General features: G+C 40.4%; 2 protein-coding genes across 6 annotated transcripts in view; one reads left to right on the forward strand and one right to left on the reverse strand.

Moving 5' to 3' along the window:
- Positions 1-18,155, forward strand: part of LOC144000932 (voltage-gated delayed rectifier potassium channel KCNH1-like) — a 40,492-nt gene that overhangs the window by 18,287 nt on the left and 4,050 nt on the right. For all 4 annotated transcript variants that reach the window (XM_077494741.1, XM_077494742.1, XM_077494743.1 and 1 more), the window contains 5 exons: positions 3,659-3,816; positions 5,307-5,578; positions 13,442-13,641; positions 14,127-14,379; positions 17,221-17,417. In XM_077494741.1, coding sequence (XP_077350867.1) covers positions 3,659-3,816; positions 5,307-5,578; positions 13,442-13,641; positions 14,127-14,379; positions 17,221-17,417 — 1,080 coding nt within the window. The remainder of the gene's footprint in view (positions 1-3,658; positions 3,817-5,306; positions 5,579-13,441; positions 13,642-14,126; positions 14,380-17,220; positions 17,418-18,155) is intronic.
- hhat (hedgehog acyltransferase) overlaps positions 1-18,155 on the reverse strand; it is a 50,540-nt gene that overhangs the window by 6,654 nt on the left and 25,731 nt on the right. The gene's annotated exons all lie outside the window — the stretch shown is intronic.

An 18,155-nucleotide genomic window follows, 5' to 3' on the forward strand; every position in this document is an offset into this window, starting at 1 on the left:
CTTCACTTTGATGAGAATATGATAATGAACAAGTTGGTGTTTTTCCTGTCTTGCATACACACGCACACGGGCACGCTGTTGACCTTCCAATGTCAGTCGCCAAAGTGTGCATCAGTTTTGAATTCCAATCACTGGATTGCACTGCTTAGTTTTTCTGTGAAAAAAAAACAACTTAAAAAGGCAGGAAGCCACCACATTTACATGATACTTTATATTTATGAGCAGGATTTAGCAAACAACATTAAACTTGTCCATTTTCGAGAAGAGAAAAAGTGTCATTTTATGGGATTAAAGTAGTACTTTTTGAAGAAAAATATTAGTTTTTGGAAGAAACAGTGTTGTGAAAAAAAATCACCGATCAATAATAAAAATCAATTAAGATGTGAGGTTGAAATTGTCATTTTCAGTGATTAAAGTATGTCTTTCAAAGAAAAAAAAACAGCCATATGAGATTAAAGGTGTATTTGGTGAGAAAAAAAAGGTACAGAAAGCTTACAATTTAATTTTTAAAGGGATTCTTCACTTATTTAGCCTATTATAGCAATAAAAAGTTAATATTTTGTCTATAATTAATTTGATACTTTCATTATGTTTCACGTACAATTAGTACCTTTAAAAACACATTTTGAAACTTGCTGTCGACTGAAAATGACATCACAAGGGCTCAGGTAACCAATCACAGCTCACCTGTTATCAAGGTTTGATCATGTGACATTCATAAGCTGAGCTGTGATTGGTTACCTGAGGCCTTGCGATGTCATTTTCAGTCGACAGCAAGTTGCAAAATGTGTTTTAAAAGGTACTATTTTTATGTGAAAAATAGTAAAAGTATCAAATTAATTATAAACAAAATATTAACTTTTTATTGTTATAATAGGCTAAATAAGTGAAGAATCCCTTTAAGTGAAATCTTATATTACAAGATTAAAATTGTGCTAAAAAAAATGGAATATGATCAGAATAATGTTGTATTTTTTAAGGACTACAGTCATACCATTAAAAGATAAATAAATACTAATAATAATAAATATGTGATTAAAATGGACCTGTTTGTAGGAAAAAAAGATTAAATGTGAAATAATATTAAAGTTGTATTATTTCGAGAAAAAGAGTTGAATGTTAATTAGTTTTTTTTAAATACAAAATCTAAATATCACAATTTTTTTTGTAATATACAAAATCTAAATATCGCAATTTTTTTCAAGATAAAATGTAATATGACACAAAGTTTTTAAAAAAATGAAAAAACTGCAACATTTTGAAATTATTATTATTATTTTTTTAGGGAAAAAAAGTCTTAATATGATGAAACTGTACTTTACTGAATAAATTTATAAAATATATATTGTAAAAATTTGACTAAAGTTCCAATTTATTTTTATTTTATTTATTATTTTGGGGTGGGGCGGGGATAAATTATGCAGAATACTGTAGATATATATACAAAGATATTACAATTTTACATTAAAAAAAAGAATTATGAGGTCTTTTTTTTTTTTTTTTTTTAGTACGGTAGTTTTTTTTTTTTGTATTGTTTTGTTTTGAGAAATAACAGTGTTTGAGGTTAAAGTAGTGTTTTCAAGGACAAAAGAGTCATTAATACCAGATTAAAGTAGATTTACTTTTTTTGTGAAGAAAAAAAGTCACATTGCTAAAAAAAATAAAAGCTGCCCACACCTGAAAACAATGCTTTGTTCCAAAAACGAGATTAAAAAAAGCCATGAAGAAGTAAACAGATGTCTCATCCAGCAGCCCGGAGCTGGCCGGGGTCCCTGCTGACGATGTCGATGCTCCAAAACAAATAAGACACTTTCTCATTCTCAAACGGCTGCGTGGTGTCCCAGAGCAGCAGGACACTGAAGCTTTAAAGCAAACATTACATCAGCTTCACACTGCAGCGCGCTCGTGATTATCCCAGCCATTAAGCAAATGCTTAATAAAGCGCATTTTCATCTACAAAACTTCACAATGACAAAATCTACTGAAATCGCCAACAAACGCTTGCATATGTCGTACACCGCTTATTATCAAAGAGGTTTGCTGTGTTATTAAGAAGTATCTATTTCACCGTGCTGCCAACCCATATTATTTCCATTATTTGCTTTGGGGAAATGTTTTCCAAATCAGTTCTCTCATCTCTTACAATTGAATATTTGCTCCTGCGAGTGATTTTCTTTCCGAGAGGGCGATGTGTCCGTCAGACGCCACATAGATGGGATCAGGTGACGGCCAGCGCAGCAGTCGTACGGGCTGCACACCGCCAAGCATTAGCTCAATCAATAACGCCTCTCACACACACACTCAGATAGTCAAGTGTGGGCAATGAGTCTCTGAAGCCGCACAGGGATTGTGCGTGTTGGTTGGAATCACCGGTGGTGGGTGTTTGGATAAAGCGCTGAGTCGACATTGCGGCCAAGCTGTAAATTTTCCGCGCGTTTTTTAATCGAATCACTTTCGTAACACACACAGACAGCGTTGTGAGTGTGCGCGTGGCCATCTACTCATTTGCATACCCATTCATGTTTGCGGTTATCTATTAACACAATGTGACATGTGTATTAGCGTGTGAAGTGTCAAAGCCTGTCATTTGGATTGAATGTGATATAATAATAATTTATGTGGCAGGATGAAGATGGTGGAATATAATGATGAACCTCTATCAAATCAACAAAGTAAATCAAAGAAGCTTTATAAACCATCCTATTAGGGCTTGGCAATACGGTCTTAAAATCTCTTTTCACAAAACTGTAATCTTCATCCATTTTTTTCCCCTCTAATGTATAGAAAAATAAATCATATTGACATTCAAAACGAGTATTGCTTTTGTTTTGTTCCCCTTCTGGGATTTGCCTTATTTCTCCTGATACCAAACAAGCTTTTAAACAGTTTCCCCCCAGCATTAACTTGCATTAACTTCCACAGAAAAAATGGAAAGTAATATTTTTTCTTGGACTTCCGGGCACTAGATGGGGGCAACAAACTTCATAACAAGCAGCCGATAGTGAACAATTCTTCAAAAAAGAGGCCAATTGCTTGCTTGAAGATGTTTATTGCCATTCCCAGTTAAAGTTTAAGTATCACATAAAGAGAATTTATTTTGTATTTAATCAAACTACATAACTTATGAATGCCTGCTAGCTTAATGCTAACACAAGACAAACACCATTGACGGGCTAACAAAACATTAGTTTATTATATCTTTTTATACAATACAATGTTAGAGTGTTATTTTCTTTATTAATAACACATTACAAATATATTTTTTTTCTATTTTTGGGGGGGAGGCTGAAATAATGGCATTCACACTCAGTTCAATAGGGAACGATTATTTGAATTTAGTGGTTTCCCTTTAGATGGTTAGCTTAGCTTAGCACGATTTTAAGAGTTTGTATTTGTTTGCTACTTCTGAGTCATACTTCCTGCCACTGTTTTGTTCGAATTCCCACTTGCTCAACTTTAACTTTAGATATACTATAATACTATAGACGGACTATGGTTAGCTTAGCTTATCATTCTTTTTCAGTGGCTTAACTGTAGCTAGCCATGTAGATAGTTAGCTTAGCTTAGTATGCTGCTCCAACCAAAGCGTGTTTGTGTGCTTGTATTACAACTTTTCTACTTGAACTAATGTCTTCCTCCCGTGTGTCCCCCGCCACAGGGCATCAGCAGCCTGTTCAGCTCGCTGAAGGTGGTCCGGCTCCTACGTTTGGGCCGAGTGGCTCGCAAACTGGACCACTACATCGAGTACGGCGCCGCCGTACTGGTTCTGCTGGTGTGCGTGTTCGGCCTGGCCGCTCACTGGTTGGCCTGCATTTGGTATGTATCGCATTGTCCCGCCCATGCATAGAATTAGTAAAATGTACGTTTTAGTACCTTATGTAGGTTTTATTTTTATTTTTATTTTTTCAATTTTTAGCATGCAAATGTGCACTGCCTCTGAAGTCTAATCATTTCTATGGGTGGTACGTGAGACAAGTGCTGCCAAAACTTTATTGAGCCAAGTTCCATATTTTACATTAGAAAAATTGATACACATCATGAAAAAAGAATGTCATAAAGAGTATGTATACTAGAATAATGATGAACGTGTTTCATTTCACTCACAATTGTACATATACGGTGTGAAATGTGGGCTGTAATTCAACACTGTGCTATTATTTTGACTTAGGAATGACACCAGGTTAAACTCATTCACTGCCAGTCATTATAGAAAATGTTTACATTTCCAATACTCACGTGATATTCCATTCAATAATTATATATAAACCGAATCTACCAAATAACAGAATAGACTCCCTACTTTTTGTCCCGTCCCGTTCTTTTATAATTGACAGCAGAAAAATGTAGGTTTGCCAAAATACAGCCATTTCTCCCATGGACTCTGAAACTGTGTTTATTTCCTATAAAATGGGGCAATGATGTCATCTACCGGTGGTTGGGCATCAGTAAAGTTGTTTCCAAGTTTGATATTTACAGTGGAGCATGCTCAGATTCGCCCCCATTTAGCACCGCTCTAAAAAATACAATTGACAAGTATACTTGTCAAAGGCAGTGAATGAGTTAATTGGACCTTCTGCCATCTAGTGGAGGAACATTTATTTGTCCTGCCTGTCACTATAGGTTGCTGTCACAGTTTATTGCATCAGTCAATAATTCCGGAATAAGCTAAATAAAGCAATATATCTGAATTAATCAGTTTGAGGAAATTAAATTGCAACAAATTGATAATTACAATGTTGGGTGGGACGGATTAAAGAACGGGCCATACTTTGTATACCCTTGGCTTTACACGCATTCCTTTGGTCTGGGTGTACCTAATAAAATGTCACAACGCATGAATCCCAGCGCCGGTAAAAATAGCTGCTGCGCGGATTCCCACAGTGCGGTGTCGGCGGTTGCTATGGTCGCACCGCAAGCTAAAGAAGAAAAAAAAAAAGGTTAACTGCCTTTACCTAAGATGACAGCGATGCTGTCACTTGAAATCTCTTTCATTTTGACTGTTTTTTGTTTTTTTTTTGTGGTGGATCCTCGAGTTTTGTCAGTGTGCTGAGAGAGGGGAAAAAAATCTACAATAAAAAGAAGAGTTTGTAGAAGTGCTGCATCATCACTTCCTGGCTGTCTATCTTTCTCAACTTACAGATCATCGAAATTATTATTAACTGCCAGTGTGCATGCACACGCACGTGATGAAGACTCCTTCTCAACTTGCACTAACAACTATTAGCTCCTCCCCGACACACAAAGCTTGCTCCACTGCGCCACCAACTAACATTCAACCCGACTTTTGCGATCATCGCCGACTCCAGGTACAGCATCGGTGACTACGAGGTGATCGACGAGGAGACCAACATCGTGCGCATGGACAGCTGGCTGTACATCCTGGCCGAGACGGTGGGCACGCCGTACCGCTTCAACGCCAGCGGCTCGGGCAAGTGGGAGGGCGGCCCCAACAAGGACTCGGTCTACATCACCTCGCTCTACTTCACCATGACCAGCCTGACCAGCATCGGCTTCGGCAACATCGCGCCCACCACGGATGGAGAGAAGATATTTGCCGTGGCCATGATGATGATCGGATGTAAGTGCGATGTTTTGGTTGCTGGTTTAGTGTTGGTCGGATACTTTTTTTTTCCTTTCTGTTTTTCACGTCATTTCATTTCAGTTATCCGTTTTTCAGGCGCCTTTTAGAGTCTGGCATGAGTAGCTACTCACCCTCTTTAAAAGAAGTTGCACGCCTTTGTTAGCATCAGTGCGCAATTGCAAAGTGCTGTAGCTAGCTAGCTTAGGCTACACCCTGAAAATTCATCTTCCGTTTGGATAGTTTGCTGACATGTCCCCTTAACTCATTCACTCCCAGCCATTTTCATTGAAGCAACCCCCTTTGCTCCCAGCTGCCTTCCTGGATTTTGACTCATTTTGCAAAGCCCACAGAATATTGTGTTCTATTGTTATAAAAACATGGAACCTACCAAAATAAAGATTAGAGTCTCTTCTTTTATCAGGAAAAAACAAGTTGATTTCTATCTATATCCGTTTTTCAGAAATTGGCATTAGAATATAGCTAAGTTTCATCATTATTCACAAATCTGTTGAAAACAATGAGCAAAAGTTTGTTGCAACATGGCCCTCGCTGATCTCTTATACTCTGCTGCCACCTGCTGGCCGTTTTTGTAATAACTACCACTGCTTTAAGTGACCTCTTCAGGTCAGAGGCTGCATTAAAGCCTTCTGTATGCGCTAGCTTAAAAAACATAACCGTATAAATACGTTTTTGGGACCATGGCAATACTTAACATGGAACATTTTTGGGATCAAATGAGTGAAGAACGCACTCATTGTTGGCCGTGAGTGACTGTAACTGCGTATGTTGTGGTGAGAAAGCTGTAAAAGAATGAGGAGGGGAAAGGAGTGAGAGAGTTAAAAAAAAAATGTGACTTGGCCTTCATGCTGATGTGCTGCTTTAGAGTGCCTCGTTGTATGCCATGAGTGCCAGCATCACAAAAGAAAGGTGGAAGGGTGTGGTGGTAGGACTTTTTTTTAAAAGTCTGATTTGACAGCCAGCATGTGGACCAAGGCTTTGGGCTGGAATGTCTGCTTTAGAGTGCCTCGTTGTTGTTTTGAAAAACCCCACGATGACCCAGTCAGGATTTATACGTAGTTACATGTAGGCAGGCACAAGGAAGATGCTCGATGAAGTAGCATCCAATTTTCCTGGTGATAAAAGTGGTATTTGATTGACAGTTGGCTGAGTGGTTGTCAAATGTAGAAGACATTTATTTTGACTTTACAGGGACTTTTATGTTTTCTGTTCACCGCCGTGAACCAGGAAAGTAGCCTTTTCCACACTTTTACTCATTTTTTTTTCCCAAAACAAGGCTAGGCATTCAAGTTAGGATCTGAAATGAAGTTTTCACAAGTGAAAAATGTCCTCAAGTACAGTAACAGTTTGCACTTGGTGACTTGCCACCACTGCAAACAAGCAGCGATGCTTTGAATCCAGCCTGGTGTCTGTCGACATGTGACAGTTGGCCTTTAGCGTCTGTGTTATTCTTTGCCTTCATCGGGCTCATTAGCTCCATTCGGCCCCGCTGCTGAATTATTAAGATGTGCCGAGCGTGATGCATGGCTCGCTTCTCACGCCGCCTCTCATAAAAACGTCTCGTAAAAAATAATACCCGCAAGAAGGCAGAGTGCAGGCTGGTGAGGAGCGTTTTTAGATAATATGGAGGGTTTTACGCTGAGCAAAGCTGCGCTGAAGGGGGATAAATCCAGACAAATGCCTTCGATAGGATACGAAAAAAAAAACACTGTAAAATTATTACGGCTCTCAGTAGAGTGCAATAGAGCCACCAAGGACGAACAATCTTAATTTGGATGGAAAACCTTCCTCATATGCTTGAAAGTTGTCGTGAAGATGACTGATTGATGTGTTGAAATGTCTGGAATCATAACTGAAAATTAAATGAAGAAAGTATGCAGCAAAACATTATAACATTCTTTAGTTGAGGCTTTATGGTAAAGTTTGTCATTGGTAAAAAAGTAGATGGGCGAGTACCGATTCCAGGCATCGTTACATATCGGAAAAAAAAATGGGTTTTGAACAAGTAAAAAGTTTTCATGCCAAACTGATTTTGAGGAAACCGGTCCCAAAACATATAGTAAAATAAATAAATAAATAAATAAATAAATAAATAATAATAAAGATATTTTATAAATATATATATATACATATATATTCACACACAAAAAATATTGTCAAATATTCACTCGTAACAATTTTGCCATAATAATAAAAAAATAAAAATAAAATAAAATAAACAAATCAGGTATAATTGTATTATATTGTATATTCAAGTTACAAGTCGCATCATTTTGCACAATGGTGAGGGGAAAAAAAAAATTCAACAAATCAAATATAATCGGACAAAAATGTAATCTTCATATTTCTGCTTAGAAAATATTCACATCGTAGGGGTGTGAATTGCCTAGTACCTGACGATTCGATTCGTATCACGATTCACAGGTCACGATTCGATTCGATACCGATTAATCCCGATACGAATTTATAAGTCGATTGTTGCGATTTTTTTTCATTCAAATTTAGAAAATACTAATCAGTAAGCTTGTAGAGTGTAAGATTTATATGAAAATGTATTATTTATTTATCTGAAATTCACACACACACAAAAAAAAAAGAAAAAAAAAAGGCAATGATGCTAAGACGTTGAATCGGTAAGACTACCGAATAAACAATTCTGAGCTCTTTAAAACCCTTGTGCCATTTGCTTAGCCAAATATGTAAATTAGGAGTTGATTGTGCAGGGGGAAAACAAAAAAAAACAAAAAACAAAAAAAAAATGAGCCACGGCTTTGGAAAACTGGGGGACCGTCAAAATGCGAGTGTGCCAACATTTCTCAGCCATTGCATGAGGGAGATAACTATTATAATATCCCTGGAATCGGCGTTAGCCAACCGCGTAACATTAATGTACATTATAAGTGACATTTTTGGACCGATTGGACACTGCATGTATTTTATTGCAATTTCCGTGATTTCTGCATGAAATCCTTCTATGGACATTCCTCGACGGTGCCATGGCCATGAGAAAGATTTCGCACCCCAAATCCACCAGGTGGCGGTAGAGGCCAATTAATGATTTTCCTTGCAAACGCCGCACTGATTCCAGCACGCCATATTCCACACAGACTTATTTCTTCGTGCTTTTTACTGATTGTGCATTCGACAGGATGTTAGTGGATGCGCGTGCACGTTAGTGGGCGCGCGTGCGTGTTCGTGGATGCGCGTACACGCGCGCCACTTATATTTTTGTGCAGAAAAAGGTATTGCGAGCTATTGACTTATGTTTCGTGTTGGGATATGCTGTTTGTTTGTCTGCATGGACGTGGGAAGCACGTTCCCTAGTGGGAGGGGTCGAATGGCAATGCTCTTTGCCGTTGTTATGTCCCCAAAATGAGCCACTGTTAGAGGTGGGCGTCGTTGCAATACAGCGGTTTTCCTCAGTGTGTGAAGGCTGTTATTTAATATTTTTTTTCTCTTTCTTCACTTCAGAACTTCAGAATTAATAGCGTGCATATTCCACACGCATGCACAGTTCGATCATCCATTTTGAACAGCCGAGCATTGACATTTGCTCTGCCAAGGCTGCAGGGGGCAGGCGTGCCATTGTGGCCAAACGTGCGTGCAACGTGGAGGTGACGTATTTCCCTTCGTGCATTCTTCAAAACATGGCAAGGAGCATGGATCGGTGAAAACAATAAGCAGAAGGGATAAGACAAAACAAAAAAAACGTTTTTTTTTTGCAACTTATGAAGTGTAACATGTAACGGTTGTCGAGATGAATTCCTCGTCGGTTATCTTATCTGGCCGTTGCATTTCTACGTGTGAAAGTGCTAAGCTTCGATTTTTATTCGGCTAGTTTGTATTCACAACAACGTGCTAACGTGCTAAGAGGCTAACGTGCACGAGACATGAGCTTCCTGGATCTAAGGAAAAGAACGGCGATCGGAGACACAAAAAGCTGCAAATGCAAGTTGGCAAGTAAGTACTTCTACAAAATAAACATAAACGAACATATGAGCACGTCCTGGAATGCCGCGGGGGCCGTGTAGCTTCCCAACGGTATGTAGCTCGTCGCTGTGTTGACTTCCGTTCGCCGGATACAATTGGATACAGGCGGTGTAAATTTATCCGAAAAACACGCACGATTTCCGGGTAAAGTAAACGGACGGATCGGTGTAATGGAGCTTTTTCTTTCCGTTATTTGTCCGGAACCGTACGTCCTACGGGGAAAATGACACATATCTGACACATATCTGGAACCGTGAGCACAAGAGATACGTGGCTCGTTGAAGTGCGACGCCGGATACGGGGGTGTAAATCGGGCCTTCCTGTACCCGAAAATCAAACACAATTTGCGGCTAAAGTCACGGAGGGTCCCGGTGCCGCTCCGGAGCCCCACAAAAAGTACTTTTTTCCCCAAAGTTTTCTATCAAAGCTACCGTGTTGCCTGATGCTCTAACTATGTCATATGAAAGATTCAAATTTATTTCTTTATTATACATATATACAACACAGTTAATTTTCTTCATAATCTATTATTTGGCTTCTGTTGTCCTATGGCGGGGGGAAATAATAATAATAAATAAATATACTATATTTATGCATAGTTTTGATGCCAATGAACATTTTGGGTGGTTGAAAGAAAAAAAAATGTTAAAAAATGACTTAGTTATCACACCTCAAAGTAGAATTACTTATTTGGCTAAAATGTACTCTTCGAGGGTGTTCTGAGTTAAATTGCCATTGTCAAAAAATTTGGCATGCATTGAAAAAATTGTTGTTATAACTTATTGCCTTATTTGAAGCTCTAATTATGTCATATGAAGTATTAATTTTTTATTTATTTTTTATACATGTATACAGCACAGTTCGTTTTCTTCATAGTCCATTCTTTGGGCTTGTATTGTCCTAAGAGGGGGGAATACATAAAAAAAAAAAAAACTTCATATGTATGGATAGTTCTGATGCCAATGAACATTTTGAGTGGTTGAAATAAAAAAAATGTTAAAAATTGACTTAGTTATCACACCTCAAAGTAGAATTACTTATTTGGCTAAAATGTACTCTTAGAGGGTGTTCTGAGTTAAATTGCCATTGTCAAAAAATTTGGCATGCATTGAAAAAATTGTTGTTATAACTTATTGCCTTATTCGAAGCTCTAATTATGTCATATGAAGTATTAATTTTTTATTTATTTTTTATACATGTATACAGCACAGTTCGTTTTCTTCATAGTCCATTCTTTGGGCTTGTATTGTCCTAAGAGGGGGGAATACATAAAAAAAAAAAAAAACTTCATATGTATGGATAGTTCTGATGCCAATGAACATTTTGAGTGGTTGAAATAAAAAAAAATGTTAAAAATTGACTTAGTTATCACACCTCAAAGTAGAATTACTTATTTGGCTAAAATGTACTCTTAGAGGGTGTTCTGAGTTAAATTGCCATTGTCAAAAAATTTGGCATGCATTGAAAAAATTGTTGTTATAACTTATTGCCTTATTCGAAGCTCTAATTATGTCATATGAAGTATTATTTTTTTATTTATTTTTTATACATGTATACAGCACAGTTCGTTTTCTTCATAGTCCATTCTTTGGGCTTGTATTGTCCTAAGAGGGGGGAATACATAAAAAAAAAAAAAACTTCATATGTATGGATAGTTCTGATGCCAATGAACATTTTGAGTGGTTGAAATAAAAAAAAATGTTAAAAATTGACTTAGTTATCACACCTCAAAGTAGAATTACTTATTTGGCTAAAATGTACTCTTAGAGGGTGTCACTGATTCCAAGGCACAAGGGTTAAAAAAAAAAAAAAAAAAAAAAAAAAAAGAATAATCGATTCAGCCGCCTATTGAATCGATTCGAGAATCGCGCGATGTAGTATCGCGATATATTGCCGAATCGATTTTTTTTTAACACCCCTATAATTTAGCATAATGAAAAATATAATTAAAATCGTAATTGCACATCAAAAAAGATAATCCACCAAAAGATAATCTTGATTTCTTTTAATTATTAATACAACAGTGCTTTCTGTGATGTTAAAACAATTTTTTTTTAAATTACATTTGTCTCATTTACAATAAAGACCTGGTCTTACGTAGCTGCAGTATTTTAATGTCAATCGTGATGGTGGTCCATGATGTAAAAAGTTTGGATGAGTCCTTTCATATTGGGAACTTCAGAAGAATTCCATCTTCTGCTTGAGACCTCAATCGTCTCGACAGCTTTCCTTGAGACGTTAACTTATGTTAAAGGCCTTAACAGCCAGGAGCATGGCAAATTTTTTTCCCCAGCATGCCGCAGTGTCGCGATGCCATTTACGCGTGACCGCGTTAGCCCATCAAGTCATCACACCTCCGCCGACCAGAGGCCGATTATCCCCCCCATCCTCAGTCCTCACCTCCCTCTCTACCCTTTTTTTTTTTTCTTCTGCCTTCTTTTCACCATCTCAGCAGCAGAGGAGACGAACCAGAAAAACTTAAATGTTCCACTGCTGTTTCAACAGAAATCATGCCATTAAAGCGTCATTAGAATAAAAAAGCCCCCCAGCCCCGGGAGGATGCGCGCGTAGATGCAATTTTACTTGTCGTCCGTTTGCGCTTGGCTATGAAATATGGATGCCCTGATACTGTTCTATTTTTAACGTCAGCTCTGGATACCGGTGCTGCCAGCAGAAGATCACAGTGCGAGGAAGGGATTGGGTTGGGGGGGGGGGTGATTGGGGGGGAAGACGAGGGAGAGAGGGAGGGGGGAGTGCTTATGCATATGTCTTGTTGCCATAGCAACTCTTGGCTTGGGGCTGACAACTAACTGTCTTTTAAGTACCGTCAAACGTCTCCATAGATCCGCATTGTTACCGCCACCTTGCCAAGATGTAAACATCTCGTTTTCTTTGTTGCGTGGCTATGCCGGAAATGCTGGTGGGTGAATGTCCGTGTTAAACCATGACAACAAATACAGACAGAGGGGCCTTGGTTTATGACGTTGTTGACATTTTGAGGTTAAAAATGGTGTGCTATAAACTAGTTTATATGCTCAGTTAGCAACATATTTCAAGTGGAGTCAGATTTAGAATGTAAGATCTTTAAAAGGGGTTTGCAGGCCCACAGCTGACAAATATTGATATTTTTTTTGGTGGACATTGTGGATTTTTACGATGCCTCTATATTTGCAAAAAATAGTTAGAAAAGACATTTTTACTCAGTCAAAATATGTCAAATATATATATTTTTTAATAAAAATATATGAATAATATGAAAAGAAAAGAACAACAGCAAAAGTTGTATCTTTCTTACTTGGAAAAAAAAAATCACTTTGACCCGCAAAAGGGTTATAAAAGCCTACTTTTTGCTTCCCTTTGTCTTCCAGAAGTAGGATACGCGATGTCAGATAACACGGATGAGCGTCTGAGGTCCTCCTCGGGGGAGTTTGGAATACTTTTTAATTAGCAATATTGTGTTGATCGCACTTTTGATTGCGCGCCGCAGCGCCAACAAACACAACACAGGTTACTGTCATCAGCATCAGAGGATAATTGAAATGTGAGGCTGGCATGTCTCTTCGCCGACCCTTGCCGGAGAAGGGCTAATTAGGCCTCCACGCACACACGCGCGCACACTTTGATCCGCGCGCAGATGCCAGCCAGCTGTTTGAGATGGTTTCAACAACCCGGCTGCCCAAGAGACGTGCGCTCACGTCTTCATTTTGTTTCTCTGACCCCATGGCGGAAAAATGAATTCTGGCGGAAACGTCAAAATGTTTAACCCTTCTGTTATGTCAAACTGACCCATTTAAAAAAAAAAAAAAAAAAAAAAAAAAGTGTCTTGATACAAGTTCTCCTTCTTTCCTGCAGCTCTCCTTTACGCCACCATCTTCGGTAACGTGACCACCATCTTCCAGCAGATGTACGCCAACACTAACCGCTACCACGAGATGCTCAACAGCGTGCGCGACTTCCTCAAGCTCTACCAGGTGCCCAAGGGCTTGAGCGAACGGGTGATGGACTACATCGCCTCCACCTGGTCCATGTCGCGGGGCATTGACACGGAAAAGGTACGCCACTGTGTAAATATGTCCGCTAAATTAAAAAAAAAAAAATAATAATCACGATTTAGGAAGTACCTTAGTTATTAGAGAGGGAATGAATGCCGTTTTAGTTTTTGATGACGTAGGATGAAAGGAACGATAAAAATGGGTGGTTTGTATGGTTTAATGCCACCCAAAAGAAACGTATGCCATATTTGTGTGCGCCCACGAGGATGCCACGACGACAGGCTCTAAAAATGGCCCCTAATCCGTCTGTGACATTTCATCTTCAAAGAGATTAGTTTGAAAGGCAGAGCGCCGATTTAACAACACGCCCGCCAGGTGTTTTCAGTCCTATCGCGGAATTTACTGTTGTTATTGTTGTTATCGGCCGGCAAGATAATCTGCTTTTGTGTGCTATGAAAATGACACACAATGGATAATATCATTTTGAAAATCAATATTGTCGCCTAGCTGTAATAATATAGTAAAATAACATTTTTGCCATCCAGGTGCTGCAGATTTGTCCGAAAGACATGCGGGCGGACATTTGCGTCCATCTCAACCGGAAGGTGTTCAAAGAACACCCGGCCTTCCGACTGGCCAGCGACGGCTGTTTGCGGGCCCTGGCCATGGAATTCCAGACCATCCACTGCGCACCCGGCGACCTCATCTACCACGCGGGCGAGAGCGTGGACAGCCTGTGCTTTGTGGTGTCGGGGTCGCTGGAGGTCATCCAGGATGACGAGGTCGTGGCCATCCTCGGTGAGTTTGGCTTTTTAAAGTGGACTTGTGAATTGAAAATTCACTTTTTCAATTTGGACATTTTCACTTAGGGGTGTACTCACTTTTGTTGCTTGACATTTGTGGCTGAGCTGGAAAATGTGCCTGAAAGAAAGCTGTTCTGAATCATGCCAGATTGTGATGTCAAAATGAGGCTAATAGCAGTAGTGGTTCATTTACATGACATAGTGTGATGTAAGTGTAATTGGGTGGCTTGGTGATGAAATGCTGCATCCATGAGTGAAAATACAATCTACATGCATAGTGATTAGGGCCCCAGTTGTATGAAACAGGACAGCCCCCTAAAAACAGGCTTAGAAAAATAGAAGATGGAAACCGTTTTAACTTGTTAAATAAATGCATAATCGGTCTCCAATTAGGACCAAATCAGAAACTTTTAAGAGAACGTGAGGTTCAACCTGTCACAAATGTTCAAACGTTGCTCTGTACTCAGATAAATTGCAAATCTCCCCGCTGTGGGACTCAAAAGGTTATCTTATCTTAAAGCAACTGAATCTATTATCTGCAAGAGCACGAGAAGCCATTTAGTCGCATTTCCAGAACTTCTGCCTACCAGCGCTTTTTGAAACGTTTCCCGACTGCTTTGAAAGGCCAGCAGCTTGTTGTTTTCTAAGTCATAAACTTGCACTTCACTCGAATATATACTCAGCACACACGCTTGGCGGCAGTTTTTAAGACACTTCCTACTTTTGTTCTCGATCCTTGCGGTGTTGTTCGGATAGCCACTAATTGTTCAAATAAAGTAGGGGGTGGGGTACGCGTGTTTGGAGATGCCCCTGCAGAATGAGCCACGTACAAGGATCCACACACTTCTTGTATAACGACTTGGCTTTGGTGATGAAGAGCAAATGGATTCTTTTACTGCCTTTATGGGGGCTCGTGTGCACTTTTTTAGACTCTGTGACGTACACGCATGAGACAGCAAGGCTATTATAAGAGGGTGAAAAGTGCGCTCTAATTTGTTTTCCTGGACCAAAGCATGTCACGGCCATGTTAGCAAGACCCATAGGAACTGTTTGGAATTGCGTAGGAAATGCATTACGTTTTACTCCTTCCAATCCCGGTAGTATGTTAGCAGCTTACAACGTCATCAATTATTTCACCACATGATTGATTCGGCCGTTTCGGTACGTGGATCAGCGCAAACCGTCCCGCCGCCGTGTGCCTCCAACAAGCCCCTCCAAGGTCTTGAAAAAGTCAATACGCTGTCAGGCCAGGGGCCCAGCCTCCAGTGATAAACAAGTTACTACCGTGGATCAAAATCTCATTAGCCTAATGGTGCTGCAGAACACACACAACGCAGAGGATAATGAAGCCCCGCAAGGAGGTGGGCAAGATCTCGTCCCTAGGGATGGGGGGAAAAAAGATGCAGACCAGACCCGACCTGCCAACCTTATGCGAGGGGAAAAAAAAAAGAAAAAAAAAAAAAGACCTCCTGTTTGTCTGCTTACTCATGCAGGGTGGCACGCTCCCTCTGTTGCGATTTGTATTGAGATGGATGAAATGCAGTGGGACAGAATGAGGGTTGAAAGGAGAGAGGCAGAGAAAAGAGAACAGAAAACAAGAACAGCACAACAATGGCATATGGCAACAATGACAACAAGCAAGTTAGTGCTACACCCTGTGAGGAAGGGGCAGGACAGATGGGGCAGGACAGGCCCACCAGACTCATTGCACAGATCAACACAAGACAGCGGCACTCATTGGCAAGACCGCACCTTACCTTCACATACCACCACCTGCACTCTCTTCCAACGATTTGATGAACCTCTTTGTTCCTCAAGCCCACACTAGAAATACTAAAATGCACCTATTCTGTCCCAATGTTAGCATTTAAAAAGCAACATTAAAAATGGCGAAACCTGTTTTTAGTACAATGCTAATTTTATTCACCATGAGCTATTGAAGGAAGGTAATGTGTTATGTAAATAAATATGGAACTACCTCACTGTACAGTTTGTTGTGTATGTTTTTGCATTTTCTTTTATTTTGCTCTTTTTTACTGTGCTGTCTGTTGCTAGGTCATCATTGTAAATGGGAATCTGCTCTCAACTGCCTTAACGGTATAAACAAAGGTTAACTAAATAAATATATAAACAAAACAACATTAATAGGTAGCACAGAACGGGACGCGACAAGTTGGAAATAAGGCAGAACAGGACAGGTGAGGACAGGACAGTATCACACAGAAAAGGTAAGGTGAGTACAAGACAGTATGACAGGACAGGACAGATGAGGACAGGACAGTATGACACAGGACAGGTAAGGACAGGACAGTATGACATGGAACAGGACGGCTGAGGACAGGACAGTATGACACAGAACAGGAAAGGTGAGGACAGAACAGTATCACACAGAACAGGAAAGGTGAGGACAGAACAGTAGCACACAGAACAGGTAAGGACAGGACAGTACGGCACACAATAGGACAGGTGAGGACAGGACAGTATCACACATAACAGGAACGATGAGGATAGGACAGTATGACACAGGACAGTTAAGGACAGGACAGTATGACATGGAACAGGACAGCTGAGGACAGGACAGTATGACATAGAATAGGCCAGGTGAGGATAGGACACAGGGGTAGTGATCCAGGCAGTGTGATGGAATTGTCTGCACAGAGCCAAACACTCTTGTAAAGAATCTGAGTGCAAATAAGAGGACAGTCCAGAGCATAATCCTACGGGCCGTGTAAAGCAATTAGACAGTGGCTCCCGCACCGAGAGAATAAATCCCATAAGTGCGCGTCTAGGGGGAGAAAATAGCCGGCTTTAACGTTGTTCTCCTGTTACCGCGCAGGCAAGGGGGACGTCTTCGGGGACGTCTTCTGGAAGGAGGTAACGCTGGCTCAGGCCTGCGCCAACGTCCGCGCCCTGACGTACTGCGACCTCCACGTCATCAAGCGCGACGCCCTGCAGAAGGTGCTCGAGTTCTACACGGCCTTCTCCAATCACTTCTCCCGCAATCTGCTGCTCACTTACAACCTGCGCAAGAGGGTGAGTGACGTCGCCCGCGCGCACCAAAAAAAAACCACGAGCCGTCCGTAATGAGCCCCCCGCGGGATCGCCGGCCGTCCGCGCAGCCAGACGACTTCCGCCGCGTGCAGACAGACAGCGACGGTAAATTGGTTCCATATATTAAAGCCGCTCCCTCCTCCCTATCCTTCAAGTCTGAATTGAACAAGCACAGTTGCGACCAATCATTACCTCATTCATATTAAGGTCACCCTACCCAAGAGAGAGCCAGACTGAGATTGAATTGCCGGCCTATGAAGAGGCAATCTCATCTGCGCCACTGCTTGGCCGGCAGCGGGGTGGGGCGGGGGTGTAGGAGTTTTTTTTTTTTTTTTTTGCGCTACACCTCGACACGCCCTGCTGGGAAATCCTGAGGTGGATTGAATAACTGCTCACCGAGGTTGTATTGGTCACTGATGAAATCCTGAGCCCGATACGCTTGTTAGTCAAGTGAGACTTGACAAGAAAAATGGTTGCGGTTCACTGCTTTCGGCCCATTCGGCTTCATGTTCAGCATGATGTTGTCACACACGCAGGAACCTTCAGCACTGTCAAAAGTGTTGGAACCTTGCCCGAGCTTTCTGTGCTTGCAGCCAACTGACCTCAAGGAAAACAAGGTCCTACATGCTGTAAGGAATGGATTATATTAGGGAAAAGGGTATTTATAATCTCTTTGTATACAGATAGTTGAGTCGCTGGCCCCTTACACGTTAGGTTAGT

This window comes from Festucalex cinctus, chromosome 14 (assembly GCF_051991245.1).
Source record: "Festucalex cinctus isolate MCC-2025b chromosome 14, RoL_Fcin_1.0, whole genome shotgun sequence".
Classification (NCBI taxonomy): Eukaryota; Metazoa; Chordata; class Actinopteri; order Syngnathiformes; family Syngnathidae; genus Festucalex; species Festucalex cinctus.